At 40.5% G+C, this 17,119-nt stretch overlaps 1 protein-coding gene across 2 annotated transcripts in view; it reads right to left on the bottom strand.

Annotated features, from left to right (window-relative positions):
* Window positions 1–17,119, bottom strand: part of MCTP2 (multiple C2 and transmembrane domain containing 2) — a 116,815-nt gene that overhangs the window by 36,039 nt on the left and 63,657 nt on the right. For both annotated transcript variants that reach the window (XM_056499993.1, XM_056499994.1), the window contains 3 exons: window positions 11,202–11,303; window positions 10,220–10,294; window positions 9,338–9,457 (listed from right to left, as the gene is read on the bottom strand). In XM_056499993.1, the coding sequence (XP_056355968.1) occupies window positions 9,338–9,457; window positions 10,220–10,294; window positions 11,202–11,303 (297 nt within the window). The remainder of the gene's footprint in view (window positions 1–9,337; window positions 9,458–10,219; window positions 10,295–11,201; window positions 11,304–17,119) is intronic.

Genomic DNA, 17,119 nt, shown 5'->3' with positions numbered 1-17,119 from the left:
TTTCTGCAACTACTGTTACATTAGCACTGAGGGAAAGGGTGAATTAAATTAAAAATAAAATAGTTCAAGCAAGAGAAAGAAAACCTGCCAGAAAAATCTGACAAAAGGCTGAATGCCAGAGCAGGCTCATTCCTGAGGGTCCATCGCCATCTACAGGCTTTTCCTCCTCTCAGAAAACCTCATCATTCTGTTCACACAGGATTTTTTGCCCAAAAGGAGGATGTAGATTTTTTAACTGATGTTAAGTAACAAGAGTTTGCTGAAGCTAATGGAGTTACAGTGATTTAAACCATCTACAGACATGTCTCTACTTATTCCCTTGTTTTGGAAGAATAAAAAATTCCTCTACGGCTTCAGGGGAATGCAGTGTTGCTCTAAGCTTACATTTGTGTTTATAAAAAAAAAATCGACCTTTTTATAATTAAAAAAAGAAAAATACTGATAGGGATGTTCCACCAATAACATGGGCATTAATAGTAAATGGCTACAATTTTCCTGTAAAACTGAGTGCTTTAAAATACTTTCTAAGAGGTGTCAGGTCAAAGTAATGTGAATAATGAGACAAACCCAAGCAGATGCTGATGGAAAGAAAATCAATACACCTGTGGCTTTGGAGGGGAAAAAGAGCACACAAAGTATAAGGATTTTTAATTTTAATGGAATTTTTGCTTCCTTATATATACTTTTTTCATCCTACATGCCATGGGTTTCCTGCCTTTTTTTGTTTGTTTGTTTGGGCTGAGCCGTATGTTTTTCCCATACAGCTTGCAGAGTTTAAATCCATGCCAACTTTGGGAATTTTACAAATAAGCTTCTCAAATTCTGGTATTTCCAATAGTGGTGGGTAAGTAGCTTCTGTCTCACACTCCTGTTTAATGAGTCTCACGCAGATGCAACATTCATTCAACTCAGAATACTAATTTCATCCTTGTTTATGTGATTTCTAGTCTATGAATAAAGTGAACTTTCAGAAAAAGCACCAGGCAAATTGGGAAAATGAAAATGACTGGATCTTGACGTGGAAAATCATCTCTTTAGGATCAGATAAGATAGCAAATTATTGCAGATAAATTTGTCTTGGTTTTTAACCTGCTATTCAGTTCAGAAGAATTACAAGTCAGAATTTTGTGATAAGAATCAAACATTCAGAAAATGCCCATGAGTTTTAATCTGAACTTCCTCTAAAGAATTTAAGACTGCAAAAAGAAATATAAGACAGCTTTCAGGTAGTGGGCACTCAGCCTTGTCCAAAATTTTTGTTGCAGATTCCTAAAGTGAGAATGGAGGTTTGTAAGCTAACCATAAATATCATGAGCTAAATTCACCTTTGACATAATCCAAGTTTTGCAATTTTGTTGGGAGTAAAGGAACCAGTGCTGCCTTCCTGGAGAGAAAATTTCACCTTTTCTAATACAGTTAAATAATAGCCAAAGGAAAAAAAAAAAATAAATAATTTGATGCTAATATGTTATTACTCTCTAGTTGGGAAAGCACAGAATATCTGCTAGCAAGGTGTTAGATACAGGAGTTCAGCAGTGTTAAATATACAAATAAACCCAGCAACAGGCAAGAGAACTATTTTACTGTGCTGAACAAAGCAAAATAAATACAAGGCGTGCAAAAATAAATAGGAAAAGTACAAAATAGCACAAGATCAACAACAACCTTTTGCAAAACTTCAGGGCTTATAAAGGCACAAGACGTTATATATTAGGGAAAAATGAAAAATAAAATAAATTTTAAAAAATTAGGAAAAAAGGCTTCATAAATCACACGGTGAAAGTACAACACAACACAGCAAACTCCAACCAGACCACAAAGAGGGTTTGCTCTTCATAAACATCAGATCAGGCAGCTAAAATTATTACCAAAGCTCTCTTGTAGCTGTCACCTGTGGTGGGTATAATTACAGGCTACTGCTGCAAGCACGCCCACGTCATATGGCAATAAAAGGACCTGCAGCTTGCCAAGAGCAGGCAGACAATGGAGAACACACACCACCTGACGAGAGCCCAAAAAGATCAGCCAGGGAGACTAATAAAAATGACAGCTTCGAAACAAATGACAAAGCTTCAACCAACAGAAAAAAAAAAAATAAAATAAAAAAAAATAAAATGAGGCGATATCGAATTAGCAGGAAATGCAAGCACTGAGCAGAGTTCTCCAACAGGTTGCAACTTGAGCACAAAGGCAGGCAGGAGGATTTGTGGATGCAGTTAGCTCAGGTTTTAGTTAGAAAAGCCCTTTTTTTTTTTTTTTCCATTTCCCTTTTTTTATTATTATTAGATAAAATGAATCCACATTTGATCTTGGCTTTGTGGGCTGTGATTAAATAGCCAAAGAGATGAAAACTACATTTCCAATCTGGTTCAGGAGACTGACAGATCCACGTATCTAGTTAGCTATCTTAGCACTAACACCTTCCAGGGATAAATCCACATACTATAACAAAGCTGAATTTCTTTCTCCTCCCCTTAATTCTCAACTAGATGTCTGCACACACATTCCTGCTGACCAGCTGCACAGAGGCTTATCCTACATCAGGACTGTTCTTTTACCCAAATACTTGGACCACAGAATTTAACACACACAGCCAAGGTATTAAAAGGCTTTATCATCAATTAAACCCAACAAAATGCAATTAAAGAGTGAGAGGCAGTGATTTAGGTCTCTCTCATTACCAGGGCTGAGGGAATCATTTCGATGTGATGCATTCAAGTTTTGAGTACATGACACAGAAAGCCTCAAAAATATCAGCACAGCATTAATTTAAAAGGAAGATCCCCAACCCCAAAATCAAGGGAATTGCTATACAGGGTAAATGCCTTGTTAAGCACACACAGAGGAAATGCCTCCTCAGATGCAAAACATAGCTTTGCTTTTTATTTTTATTTGGAACATTTCACTGCTAAGAAGCAAATCCCCAAAACTCCTGAGCTGGAAACATAAGGCCATCCATCTTTTTCCAAGTTAAAAGGGATATTTGTACTGGTCTCTGCTCAGCTCCATCTCACCCTGACTCCAAAGCTTCAAACTTTTCTTTTTAAATCTTGTTTATTGTGTTGTCAAGGCTCAAAGTGGTTATTTCCCTATTAACTTTGTCCTTGTTTGTTCTTGCATTTTTGAAAGAGCTGGAAATAACATGTGTTTACTTTGCTGTGTGTCTCTCAGCATCGTCAATATCACTGTTGCTATTCCAGGAATTTTAACTGCTGCAGCAAAGGATCTCAAGCTTAAATTGTATTCCCCCCTCGACCACGGAAGAATAATAGTGGAAATGTAAAAATTGCTGGGGAAAGGGTGAAACCATCTCCTTTAATTGCCTGGAGAAGCCTGTTTCTCATCTGAGCAGCCACTTGTGTCAGGTACCGTGCTCCTGACAGCTCTGCACAGGCACTGCCACCAGCAGCCAGGGGAAACAGGATGGAAACGCTTCCTCCATCATCAGGAAAAGGCTTTTACTGGGATGTAACAGCCCGAAATAAAAACACACCACTCCAGCCTTTTCTCCAGAGTCCCAGATTTCAAAGGTGTGCCTTTGCCAGGGGTTTGCAGAGGGAAAGAGGGGAAGAAATGTTGGGGTTTCTGAAGAATTACTTACTAGGTCAAATTCCTGAAACCTGCCTCTTGCTGCTCCTCCAGCGCCAGCTCTAGCCTTAACATGAACGAATTTCTGTAGCAGTGTTATTTTACAGCTCCCCTACTTAAATAGAAACTGCCTGCCTTCCTCTGCCGACTGCTTCTTTAAAACTGTAGCAAAACACAAGCTGCAAATGGGCTGAGAACAGCCCTTAGCAAAAGCTCTACAGTAATGCGGATGTAAAGACCATCTCTTTTGCATTAATACTTTTTTCCTTCTTTTTTTTTTTCAAGTTTTTTTCTTCTTCCAAGTTCCCTATTCAGTGTTTGAAGAATACTCATTCTTCTCTCTTTAGGATTACATCTATTCATTTTATTTAGCTTTTAATGTGGAGACATTTTAATCTACCATTACTTTAATGCTGTTCCCGAATAGTTTGGGAACAATGATTTATATTTCGTCTTCAGCTGTGAGGATAAAAAAAAAAAAAAAAAAAAAGGGGAGAAAAAAGACTATATCCTTCTCATCAGTTACACATGTAGCCATGGCAGGGTGGTTTGTGCTTTGTATCAGGGTTTGTGCTTTCCACAGTGAAAATAAGAAATATTTTAGGGGAGCTCATGTGAGAGTACATCTTGTTTCCCCACCCTACAGAAGAGTTATTACCACCTACTGGTAAATACTCACTTAAATTAAACCTCTCTTCTCTGTTTGTTTGGCCAGAGGTGCAAGAGAGGTTTGGTGACTCAGTCTCTATCTTATTCCAAAGCTGCTACTGGTCTCCCTTCTCCATAGATTTCTAATGTTCCCTGTGAAACTTTCATCCCAAGAATTTCCTCTTATTGATCTATAACTCCCCTCCCATCAAGGGGAAAATAAAATAAAATAAATCGCTGTGCTGCAAAACAATGCAGGAGTTAAATTGGATGTTTTACCCATATATTGTTGCCATGTCCAGGGTTGAATTATGCTCAGTACAACCAGGGCTGGAACATTTTGTGCTTTGCTTGGGAAAGCCAAACTATAACTTGCAGGAGACACTTGTCCACATACAGAATGAGAGATTTACCCCAAGTAAACTCCAGAAGGCTCAGATTTTGAGTTAACAAATATCTTTGTTTCCCTCTCACTGCTAGGCAATTAGCAATTTTAGAGGACACTGTCAATAGGCAAATGGCCTTTTGCCCATAGTTCATCACTATAAATATAGCCCAGCTCAACGGGGATCAAAAACTGTTCATGTCTAATAAGATGATTGGTATCTTCTCTCTGAGATGAGTTTAGCTGGGCTCAGATCCAGCTCCTGTGGCAGGCAGGATGAAGTGGCAGTGCTCAATCACACACAGCAGAGATGCCCAGGAGTTCCTGTCCTCTCTCTGCTACTGCCCCAGGTCAGACCTGCAGCAAACTGGCAGAGCCATGCACATCCCTGCAGCCTCACCCAGCCAGCCCTGGGGCTCCCCATCATTCATGCTCCCACAGCCCAAGGGGCCAGTGCCAAGAACCAGGCACCCTGGAGCTCCCTCTGGGTTTAAAGAGCTTTGGAGCTCCCAATGCAGAAGAGAGACAAAATCCCACCTCTGCTGCAAGGAGCACAAAACATTTGGGTTGTGCTGCTGCATCCATAGCCCCAAGAGCTTCCTTACTCTCACCACACATTCCTCCCCTTCCTCCCAGGACTAAGCCATCATAAAATAATTAGTAGACACAGTGCAATGTCACTGCAAAATAAATAAATACTGCCTGTGCATTCCTTGTCTGGCTGGCCCTGCTGCCAGCAAAATCACTCCCACCTGTCCCCACCCTGGCAGCAGCCTGGATCAGCAAGAAGCCTAAACCTGATAGAAAGGGAAATGCTGCCAGTGAAAATGAAGTATTCTGGCATGGGTGAGTGTGCAGGGACCCCGAAGGAATCCAGCAGCAGCACTGCCAGTCACACCAGAGGTGCTCTGGTGGCTGGTTTCCCATCATTTGCCTGATCCTGTCAACATCTCTTGCAACTATCATACAAACTTTCAAAAAATATATGTATGATAGTAAAAATTCCAGTCAATATATCCTTTTAATTCGCACCAGATTATATTTTTTAATGCAATTACTGTAATTTCATTAAATGGCATAATTACCATTAATGCAGAGAAAACTGTCAATAGAAGGTGTAATTATGCTGTATAAAATCACAAGCACAATGTGCAATGATGCATAATTCCTTATGAAAATCATTGTGACTAAAATTAACTTTTAAATGTTTTAAAAATACATACAGTACAGTAAGAATGATTTGGTTTTTACAGACTTCACTTCCACAACCAGCAAAGGGGAAGCAGAGCAGGCAGAGAGTGTTTGCATACAGAATGAAGGTTGAAAAATCTGGTTTAAGTGTGCAATAGGAAGGTAAAAAACCAAGTTTTTGTATGCATGAGTGGGAAAAGCAAACAGGTTATAATCAGACTTATATGCTGAGTTGTGAGCAGATATTCCCCAGGCACTTTGCACGACACAGCTCTGGCTTTTTGGACACCAGTAATGTTGTGTGGAAGTGATGCCTCAATGGAGAAAAGTGTGATGAGGAAGGAGTGAAGAGGACCAGGCTACAACTACAACAACTACAGGCTACAACAATGAGACTGCAAACTGGTAAAAAATTGTCCAGGGTAGGATGTGAAGTGTGTCAGGCACACAAGAAAGACCAGACAGGGATGTACTGCACTATGTGACCAGGGATCTTCAACATAAAGATCTTTTTGTGACACATGTTCCAATCAAAACACAACAGATTGGATTGAATACAGAGATAACTATACCAAGATTAAACAGAAAGGAATGTTTGAAGGCCTTTTGGGTCTTAAAAATCTACAAAACCTCCCAGACACTGAACTGGTGGAGAAGAATACACAAAGTGCTTAAAGATATCTCTTGGTATATGAACACTGTCAACTCTACAGGCAACATTCTTCATGTGGGGGGAATATTCCTGATATTCCCAGGCACACACAACCATGTGTGACCATTTCTCACACCAGACCAGTGAAGAGAGGTGAATATGAAGTACCCAGAAATCCTGTGTGTGATCCTTTCCTCTGTCCCTGGATGTTTTCTCTGATGGTGTAACACCATTTCCACCAAACCCTTTATGTACAGGGCAAACATCACCTCTAAGCTTGAAAAAATCTTGATTTTACATGTGCTTCAGCAGAGCCCAGTGTCCTTTGTGTCTGTACAATTAACTCAGATGAAAAATCTTCAGATTAAAAGCACAGAACGCTGATGAAAAATGTGATTACATTTTTATAGCACAAAAAAATTCATCTACTCACATGTTCTTGGACTGTCTCCTCTCACCATTACACCCTAATAAAGAAATTTACCCTGGGATGATGAATCTTATAAATGAGGAAACAGAGTGAGTGCATTTTTCTCATTCACTCATGTCCTGCCTGTGCTGTCCTCTGTTTCCTCCCTCTTCACCTCCCCCATTTTCTCTTACACCCCCAAAAGCAGCTGATGTCCTTGTCACACTCAGGAGCTGTTGCACTAATGGGGAGGGAAGACTAAAAGAGGGAGGTGAAATATTCCCTGTCCTTGGCTATTGCTGTCCTCTGACCACCTCACAAATATTTTATCTGTCTGCCAGTGGGTTTTGTCTGATTGCTGAGGAAAACAAGGCTCTCATGATTACACTGTCTGCTTGTCTCCCTCCTCCTCCCTCACTTCATTCCCCCTTGGAAGAAGGAGCATGGGTTACCTGTAGAGGGAAACAAGGGAAATACCAGATCAAAATGGCAATTGCCAGGGGCCCAAGGGACATCATCTGTAAGGAAAAATAGTTCTTAAAAAACACATTTTCTAGTTTAAGGGCTTAACTGGCATCAAAGCTACCAATGAGGGTTTCATGAACCCAGCTGAAACATGGGCAGAGAAGCTTTGTGCAATCTCCTCACCTCATCTTTTAACCAGCACATGGGAGTGGCTTTTCCACACAGACTGGGCAGGGAGGGATGCTGCACCTACTGTGCTGTGTGTGTATTTTCAATACTATGAACACCCATGCTGGAAATAGTGAGAGAGAGATATATAATTAGCATTTCATTTTCAGTGCCAGAGCTGAATTATCTCCATGTGAGAAAAATCAGATAGACTTAAATTTTGGGTTGTAGAAGAAGCCTGTGGTAATTATTCTTAGAGTTGAGTATTTTTATTCCTTTCCCATTACCCACTTCCTTTCAGGAAACCAGGAGTATTATGGTATCCAGTAAAGATGTTATCAACCTGTAACTTGTAACCTGCTTAAACTCCTTTTCACTGGGAAAAAATTCTTTTTCCTGTAGACCCATTTTCCCACCTTCTTATTTTTCTGCCTCTCCACCCCTTCCAAACTTATTCTTAGGTTTGGAAAACTGAACTTGACAGCTGCAACTTCACAAGCACTTTGGTGAAAAAAGAGCAACCCTTTCAAATATGTGCTTAGATCCCTGCTGTACAGTGATGGCAGGACATGGACACTGGAATTTTACCCTCTCCTTCCAGCCCCAGCATGAACAGCCATCTGATTTCCTTGGACACAATCAAAGTACTCTTTTGCACAGCCACTCTTACTTCAGTAAGGTGCCAACTACTCCAGCCATCAACTATATATAAGATATACAATACAATATCTTCTGAATGAACTTCAAGAAACATGAAGACATAAAATTAGAAAGAAAAGACCCTCTTCATCCTACCCACTCATCTGTGTGAGCCATCCCTCTGACCTACAGGGTGAAGACAGCTCCTCTGTCCTTGTTCTGAAGCTGCTTTCAATCAAGATTGGTCTATTTTACCCATCTGTGGCAAATACACTGAAGTGTTTTCCTTAAAAAAGCCTTTAAGCATCTTACAATTCACAGACAGTAAACACAAGAGAAAATCTTGGAGATGTGGATGTTGTATTGCTTAATAAACACTCAACTCAAAAACTTTCTTTCTGCATGCTGGACCACCACAAAACGATTTTTTCAACCTTTAATGGCATGCCAAACATTTCAAGCATGAAGAAAATGTCACACCGCAGAGTAAAGAGCAGGCAAAATCTTTTTGTGCTTGAGTGGATTATGAGAAAACTGCAAATGGGGTGTTTACTACCAAGAGGAAAAACGAGAGATGAAAAGCAGGATAGGCAGGTGGAGAACTTGGCTTTTTGTTTGCAGAGTGCAGCAGAACTCACTGACCAGCCTTCTCCTGTTTTTTTTTTTTTTTCCTTTAAACAATGTATTATTACAGTCAGACAATAAATTTGCAACAGGCAATGCCAACACAGGCAGAGCAGGAATTGATAACCTGCAGTGAAGTGATGCCTCATTGCAATGGAAGATGGAAGGGACAAAACCCATCAGCTCACTGCATCACTGAGACCAAAAGCATCTCCTTACATCACCCTCTTGGCCACCACCTCCAGCCTTTCCTACACCCCAGCTGCCATGTTCAAATTAAAAATAATTAAAAATTCCAAAGTCGCCACACACATGTCACCCACCAGGGGACATGGGCATCCCCAGTGCTCGGTGCAGAGGGTGAATACCTCTGCTCCAAGCCAGGAAAGGCTTTCCAGAAGGTCTGACTTCCATCCCCATCAGGCCCAGTGTGGCCCAGGCTGCCCTGCAGCCACCAAACAGCAACAACAAAGGAGAAGAGGCTCGGTGCTGGTGGGGAGGAAGGCACAGGAACACTCCAGATCTTGGATCACTCAGCCCCATGCAGTAAAAGAAGAAATCCACTTACCACAAATGCTATCAGGCTCTTTACTGTGGACTCCCAGAGAAAGCAGCTCCAAAGGAATTGTATTGTATTCCATATTGCCATGGTGATTTTTTTCACGCGATCAACATTTCTTGATAAGATCTGATAAATATTGAGTGGGAGGAGGGGAGGAGAAGAGGAGTTTAATCAAACACACTAATATCCTACTATTGCTTCAGAAACAGGGACAATTTAAGCTACAAATGCACGCCAGGACACATATTACAAATAAAGCCTCTATTTCAGACACATTCAGCAGCTCCTGTCTGCTTTTTGATTACACCCAAACCTTCCAGATTTTCCTCATCTCTTACCAAAAAAAAAAACCAAGAAAAAAGGCACAAACTGATGCCAAAATTAAATAAAACAGTTATACAAATCTACCTCTATCCTCATTCAATTCTTAAAATACATCAATGTCACAGGAAAAGGGACAGAGAGAATGTAGTCTGATCCTCTTTTCTACATGTTTTCCACTAGTTCATAAAAATAAACAGGGATTTTTAGACTTATTATAAGGCCTATTGATTTTAATAAGAATAATGGCCATTGTTCCTGTGGAAAATCCTATGGACTTTTTACATAAGGAATTTAGCTTTTCTTCATGAAGAAGGGAATAAGGCTCTCATTGAGCTTTAAACTGTGCAAAATCCACAGCTATCATTTTCCCCACTCTGAAGCACAAAGCAGAACTACTGATGCAAGCCAGATCAGAAAGCAATTTTGTGTTAACACAAACAAACCTTTTAATATATACAGAAATACACTGGATTTACATGTGTTCAGCATTTTATGCATAAATAGGTTTTGTTCTTGCAACCATGCTACAGCAATTCAGAAGCCTAGCCCAGACACAATTTTCACCTTTTTAGAAAATTTGCGGTTCTCCTCAGTAAAGCGCTTTTCTCGAGGCTTGAATGTTCTAATACTTGCTTTTATCTAGAAAGAAAAAAAAAAACAATAAAAGTAACAACATGTCGTTTTAAAGCAGTTATTTCAGTTTCATATTTCAGCAGCACCAGCACTGCTCAGGAAGATTAGGAATTTCAGCATCTCTCGGTCTGTCCAGACTGTGTGACATAGCAGTTGCTTTTAACACATATTTTCTCCAATGGGGAGGGTGAGGCACTGGCACAGGTTGGCCATCCCTGGAAACATTCAGGGCAGGACTCAGACCAGCCTGGTGTAGGGGAAAGTGCCCCTGCCCATGATTTGAGTTTTAAGGTCCCTTGGAAACCAAACCATTCTATGATTCCATTCTAAGGAAAATGCAGACAAGTTAAATTGGGTGAGGCTGGACTCACTTCAGCAGGAGCAGAGCTGTGGCACAGCCCACGATGGCCTTAATAAATAGGAGTTAAACTCAGTAAAAGGCTGGAGGGCATAAACGATTGAGACTGACTCAGCCACCTAAAAACTAAGCACTGTGTCCATGCCTCATTAATTTTGCTGTCAACACCCTGGGAAGAGAACATCCTGGGTCAGCTTTTTGGGGGAGAAGTAAGTGTTAAAAGTAATGTATAATAAAATGAACCTGAAGCCCTTTTTTGGCTGTTGCAATTGAAGCCTGGCTGCAGCAATCAGCACCTCCTTCCTAAAGTGCTTGTGGATTATTTGTCCCTCCAGAAATGCCCCTTCTCTGTCCCATCCACCTGGAGGGGCCACAGCTCTGATAGCCCAAATCTTCTTCACTCCCAACATCAAACATCCCTCCAGCACCAGATGCAATGGGGACAGGACTTTTCTGGCTTGGCTCCTGGTTTTAAAAGCGTCACCCCCGCCTCGTCCTTGTAGATTTGCTCTTTTCTTACACAGTGATAAGCAAAAAGAAAATACTTCAACTTACAGGATTAAATAGGACATCCAGCTCCAAGTAAATGACTCCTTTTGAAGCACGTTCCAAGTCTTTATTCTTCAGTGTGTAACAACTTTGTTTACCGTTTCTAATCTATAGTTTGGGATGGGGAGAAAAAGCATCAATATTTTCCTGGCTGTAATCCTAAATATAATTTAAAGACATTGCAAACAAATAAATAAATAACTCAAACACAAAAGAATAAAAAATAAAAACTTCCCCCAAACCCTGATAATATACTTGGAGCCTGAAATACAAAACAACTGTTGGATTAGAGACCTATAAAATTTCAGATTAAATCTCTTATGGTCCAACTTTAATTTTCAGACCTTGTACTTTATAGTAGAGCAGTGCACGCAATAATCAGTCTGAAAATTCTGCCCTGGAAGCCAGTGAGCTGATGGGAAGTAATCAGCCTCTGTTATTACAAGTTTAAAATGAGATTTTTCTTCCAAAGTTTAGGAAAAGAGCCACAAACAACAACTTTACCTGCCTATTGCACACTCCAGCACACGAAACCACTTCTTAATGCTTAGTTTATTGCAACGCTATCAAATTATTACCCAGAAAACAAATGCAATCCAAAGAAATGAATAGGCTGAAGTGGAGCGAATGCTAATGCAACAAATGTTCAAAATTAACTAATTCATGTAAAAGACTTCTCCCCCCACCCCACCCCTCCATTTCAATACCACTTCTCTGCTCTGATCAACCGGTTGGCCCTATCTCATTAAGCATCTATTAAAAAAAAAAAAACAACCAGCCCAAAAAACAAAATACCTTCCTTGCCATTTTGTAAACTATTTGGCTCAAAGCAAAAGCATTCTCTCTTCAAAAATGATGGCAGAAATGTATTTATTATACACAGTAGGATATGTATTGATTAAACATTTGGCATTTTAGGAAGCAGACCAGTTAATTCTAAACAGCAGTAACATAAAAAACTGCAGCTTACCAAAAAGCTATATTGAGGGACTGTAATGATCAAAGATTAAAGATAACTGAGGAGATTTGGGGGCATGAAATTGCAACCATATTTAAAATGGCTATTGCTGCTCTGGCATTTAGAAGAGGCACTCATATAAACCATGGTAGAAATGAGTAAGGAAAAAAAAAAAAAGTGTCATAGGAACAAAGTGATTTCACAAGACAAGGGAAAGGTCACTTTCTTTCCCAGTGTTGCTCCACCCTTTCTACACCAAAACAGCTTGTCAAAGGGTAGATGGGATTTCTGCCTAAGGGTTGCAAGGGAAGAGGGATCTCACAAATACCAGCTTTGCATCCTCTGTGGTGTATGGCCAGGAACTCCAGCTATCTCCTATTTTTCCATCCAAAGCTCTACAGTTACAGAGACCTACATGGAATTCATTTAATACCAATAAATAAAAAAAGCAGTAACACTAAACTGATCACTAAGCACCTCCGCTTTCTCCACAAGAGAGCACACACAGTGCTGGAGGTGGATGCTGCAGCTCCCAGGAGAGGGGCAGGTGATAAAACATTTTGCAGTCCTGCAGCCTCAAAACAGAAGAGCTGCCAAAGTGATTAGACCCTTTTCTAGGGCCAAATGGACTGGCGTCAGAAGGTCCTGGGCCAACTGCCACATGCAGCACTGTCAACCCATCAGAAAGGTTTCTGCTCTCTCACCAGCTTGCTTTTCCTCCCTTCAAAAGAAAAAAGGCAAAAAAACCCTTAATTTACTGAATGAAAACAAAATTTTGTTTGGAAAATAGTGAGTTTGTTGAATTTTACAAATTAAAGGACACATGGTTTTACTGATGGCAGGGGTACTGAGAAGGATTTGGTTTGAGGTCGTTGCAACCCAGCAACAGGTTTAGCGTGAGCTTTGATTCATGGATTCTGCTGTGACAGGATAGAATGTACTTTATTCCCAGTGTGTCTGCAGGGATGCAGATGTCCAGTATATATCACAATATCCTAATTGTGGATTCTCCATGGTTATTAATTTTGGAGCTGAATTTCCTTGTATTTCAGGTACACATATCATCACATTTCAGCCAGTTACACCAGAAGCTAGTGGGAAGGCCTCTTTATATTCCTTGGGATATATTTGTTTCTTACATCTTTCAAGAGCATAACCCTCAAGGAAAGGAAATGTGACACAGAGCTAAACTGATAGAAAAAGGAAAAGAAATGTTTCTGAGTATTTGAGCCTGATACTGTGGTATTCTGCACTCAAAAAAAAAAATGCTTTGGGGAAGAAAAGATTTGTTATTTTAAGAGCTGGAGCTGAATCAAACATTTTGGGTGTGTCTGCAGGTGTTTTCAAACAGTAAGTTTTAAATCAGCAACAAGTAATTTCCACCTCTGTATTTGTAAACAGGGGTTGCTTAGGAAATTTCTTGAATGGTGTCATTATTATGGTTGCTGCTATTCTTAAATAGAACAGGGCAGGAAGTAATGCAGTGCAAATAAAGTTTTACAGTCAGATTTATTTGGTGTATTTAATTCTAAGTGTTCAAACTGTCTGGAAAAAGATATGCAATTATAACTCAATCTGAGACTAAACATTCATACAGATATTTTAGCTTTAGACTTTCTTCAGGGGGGAAAAGCACTAGAGAAGAATGGCAGGCTATGAAATAGTCTGTCTTCTTTGCATTTTTATTTGGATACAAAGGAAAAAAACCTTGAAAAATAAGTCAAACAGAAGACTCCCTTACACTTTTGGCACCATGCTAGGGCAGTGTGGTTCAACAGAAGGCACAGGGTAATTCTAAGACCCATGACTGCATAGAGATTACACTGGTGGCATGTCTCAACTGTGCCCACAAGAAAACATGCAACATCCTCATTTTCATTGCATCCTGCTCCTGGGGCAGGGTTCAGTTTCTGTTCAGCCTCTCCCCTAACCTGAGGGACAGACAGTTACAGTAATTTCATTTTGCATCTCTTTCTTTCTGCTCTCTGGGTACTTTCCCCCAGTCTCTGCTATTCCCAAAGAATGCTGGAATGTTCTCTCCAGCTGTGGAAAAGAGCAGCCAGGACTGGTGTGGTAGGATGAACCTCAATGTCAGGAAGATCAGGTTTCTTCTGTCACCTTTAGCTACAAACCTGATGATGTCACAGTTTTGACTCAATGAGTAGATCTGATATCTGTGCCTGAAACAGCTTAACATCTACTTATGGGAAAGGAAGGGAAAGGAATATTCAAATTAAATGTGAAAATATCTGCAGGTAAGCACCTTAAAGAGACATAATCAATATTATTCCTTTATTGATGATGCTTTATATCCTCACTGAATACTAATGCCTGCATTCTCTGAAAGATTCTTAATAGCTTACTGGGGCTCAACTACCAAGCAAGCCTGCCCATAACTCTGGGATTAACATGAAGACAGAACTGCCTACCACACCCACATGCTGCATTTTGCAAGGTCACTGTCAGAAAAATAGTCTGGATTTTCATCCCATGGGAATTTCTGATATTTGGGGCATTTCCCTCTTCTGAGTCAACACAGAGAGACAAAACCACCCATATTTTCACAGGAAAAACTGTATATTCTATGTTACATCCCTTCTCTATACAGGACCAAGAAAAGGAAATTATCAGTTGGAAGAAAAGCTGAAATTCTTTTTTGCAATAAATATTTTTACAGAGGCACTTGAGGCAAAAAAACTCCCTGAAGTTGCCTCTAACTGAAGGAAATGTTGAGGTACACGAGACCACCATCCAGTCAAGGTCCAAAGTGCACCAGGTTCCTCTCAAATGAATGAATATATTTGCTAAACTCTTCGCACAGATGTCCCCAGTAAAACAAATGTGACTAAACACAGTATTGATGTAGCCAGCCAATGCTAAATCTATTAAGCAACAACCTTCTGACCGCTTGGGAATTTTAATGAAATAGCAAAAGCCAAGATTGATATGACACAAAACACGGAGGAGACAGGACCCTTACGCAGCAAAGCGTGTTTTTTCATTGCTCTTGTCTTAAAGAAATATGGTTTAGAGGCTTTTTTTTTTACATTGATTTTAAGAAAACTTCACTCTGTATCCAGCTTTGATGCAGATTCAATGTCATATATTGATGACCTGACAGAAGAGCGCTGGGTTAAACCTCTGTACATCAACACCCGTGACGTGTGGAGAGGGTAATGGCTACTCTCCAAGGGTAATTCATCTAAAGCATTTGGGACCTCTGATACTCCTGCTTGAGCTCATTGCTGATGCACAATGTCATCCCATTTGCCCTGCATAACATAAAGCTGTCTTGTAATAGACACACACCTCCCCTTATCAAAGGACGTGTTTCCCCAGGAAAAGATGAAAGCAAGCCACATATTTGACCCACCTGCACGTGAATAAAGAGGTTTTTATTCCTCCCCACCAAACCAATTTTGTACAAAATGCCTGTTCCTTCACCCCAAAACTCCTTACCCCAAACACTTCACTTTGAATAACCTTCTGTGGGATCCAAAGTGGAACGGAGATTTGGGTTTTTGGCAGACCAAAGACCAAAGAGATATGGAGCTGCTGGACTGAAAGAAAGCAGGCAGGGCTTTCAAATGAGGGCTTTGAGCCTGTCTGAGGAGGAGCTGAAACCCTGGGAGCACAAGGATCCTAGGTGATACTTGAGACAACATCCCTGTTGATATCTTTCCAGTGAGCAGCGAGTGGCTGGGGGAGAATCTAATGTCAGAAACAAGATGTTGTTTCTCTGGAAGAGATGTGGGGGATTTTTCCCCATCCCAAAAATCCCAGTTCATGATCAGGATAAAAGTCAGAACAAGCAGCACACTTCACAGCTGCCTCCATTGCATAAACACAGGGATTTCACTTTTCTCAAACTTTAAAACTTTCTCCTGGAAAGGGCTGTGCAACTTGTGGTCAAGTGCTAAGTGCAATCATCAGGTGTGTGCTCTCTGAATCCAGGCCATCCTGTAGACCATTAAGCTTGCCAAAGGCACACTCCTTGTTTTCAGTGTATCCTTGGCTAGTGACCTTGCCTGGCACTTGGGAATATTTCACAGACCTCTTCCTGTTGGCTGGAAAAAAAGGGTGCAGCTGAGGACTACTCTGACCTGATAATCCAGCAGATAAAAAATATTCCATTCTGCGCTACAACTCTTCACTCAAAGGCCTTTCTACATGAGGATATTTGATATACTCTGCTTTCAAATTCATTGAAGCACACTATATGCTCCCATGTCTCTAATAACTTGCAGCCTTCTAGGAGATAGGAGTCTCTTGAAGCAGAAGAAAAAAGACAGACCCTCACAAAGAGACACACGGTTGCCTTTACTAAGATCTAGGACACAAAGGAACACAGAGATAGAAAGGACTTCTTTGATAATTAGTTCAAGTCCCCCAGAACCTACAAAACTTCTAAAACCTATCAAACTTCTTTCTTGAAGTAATAAAGTTTTTGCCCTACTTCTTCTGTTCCCCAGGTTCTTCTCCAGTTTCTGGCACAAAAGCTGTTCAGAGCTCATGGGCTTCCCTTGCACTGCCCATGCCCCAAAATCTCCCTCCCAGCCCAAGGCTTGGCCAAGCCACACTCCATGGGTCACCTCTGCAAGAGAAGGATCCACTTTGCTGGGCACTGTGGCAGCACTAATTTATGTCCTTTCTGGTGTAAATTGTGCATGTGGCTGACCAGAGCAGTGTTTGAGATGAGGTCTCACACGTGCTTTAGAGGAGGACAGTAATTTGACAAAAAGAACAGGAGAAAATTACAATAGGTTGATCAACATGGAAAAGTTAAAGCTAAACTACAAATTTCTCTCCCTCTGTTTTGCTCCTCAAATTCAGTTTATTGCTAGCAAAACGTGCATTTATCCAATTCTGCTTTATCACATCTACCAGAATGTGAAGTTTGCAGCTTTATTCATCATTTGGCACTTTAAAACCATTCTCATGCTGCCCAGATTTTTATTTTTCTTAT

Source organism: Oenanthe melanoleuca, chromosome 10 (genome assembly GCF_029582105.1).
Source record: "Oenanthe melanoleuca isolate GR-GAL-2019-014 chromosome 10, OMel1.0, whole genome shotgun sequence".
In the NCBI taxonomy this organism is placed as follows: Eukaryota; Metazoa; Chordata; class Aves; order Passeriformes; family Muscicapidae; genus Oenanthe; species Oenanthe melanoleuca.
Note: the sequence above shows the minus strand (reverse complement) of the source record. Positions and strands in the feature narration are given on the sequence as shown.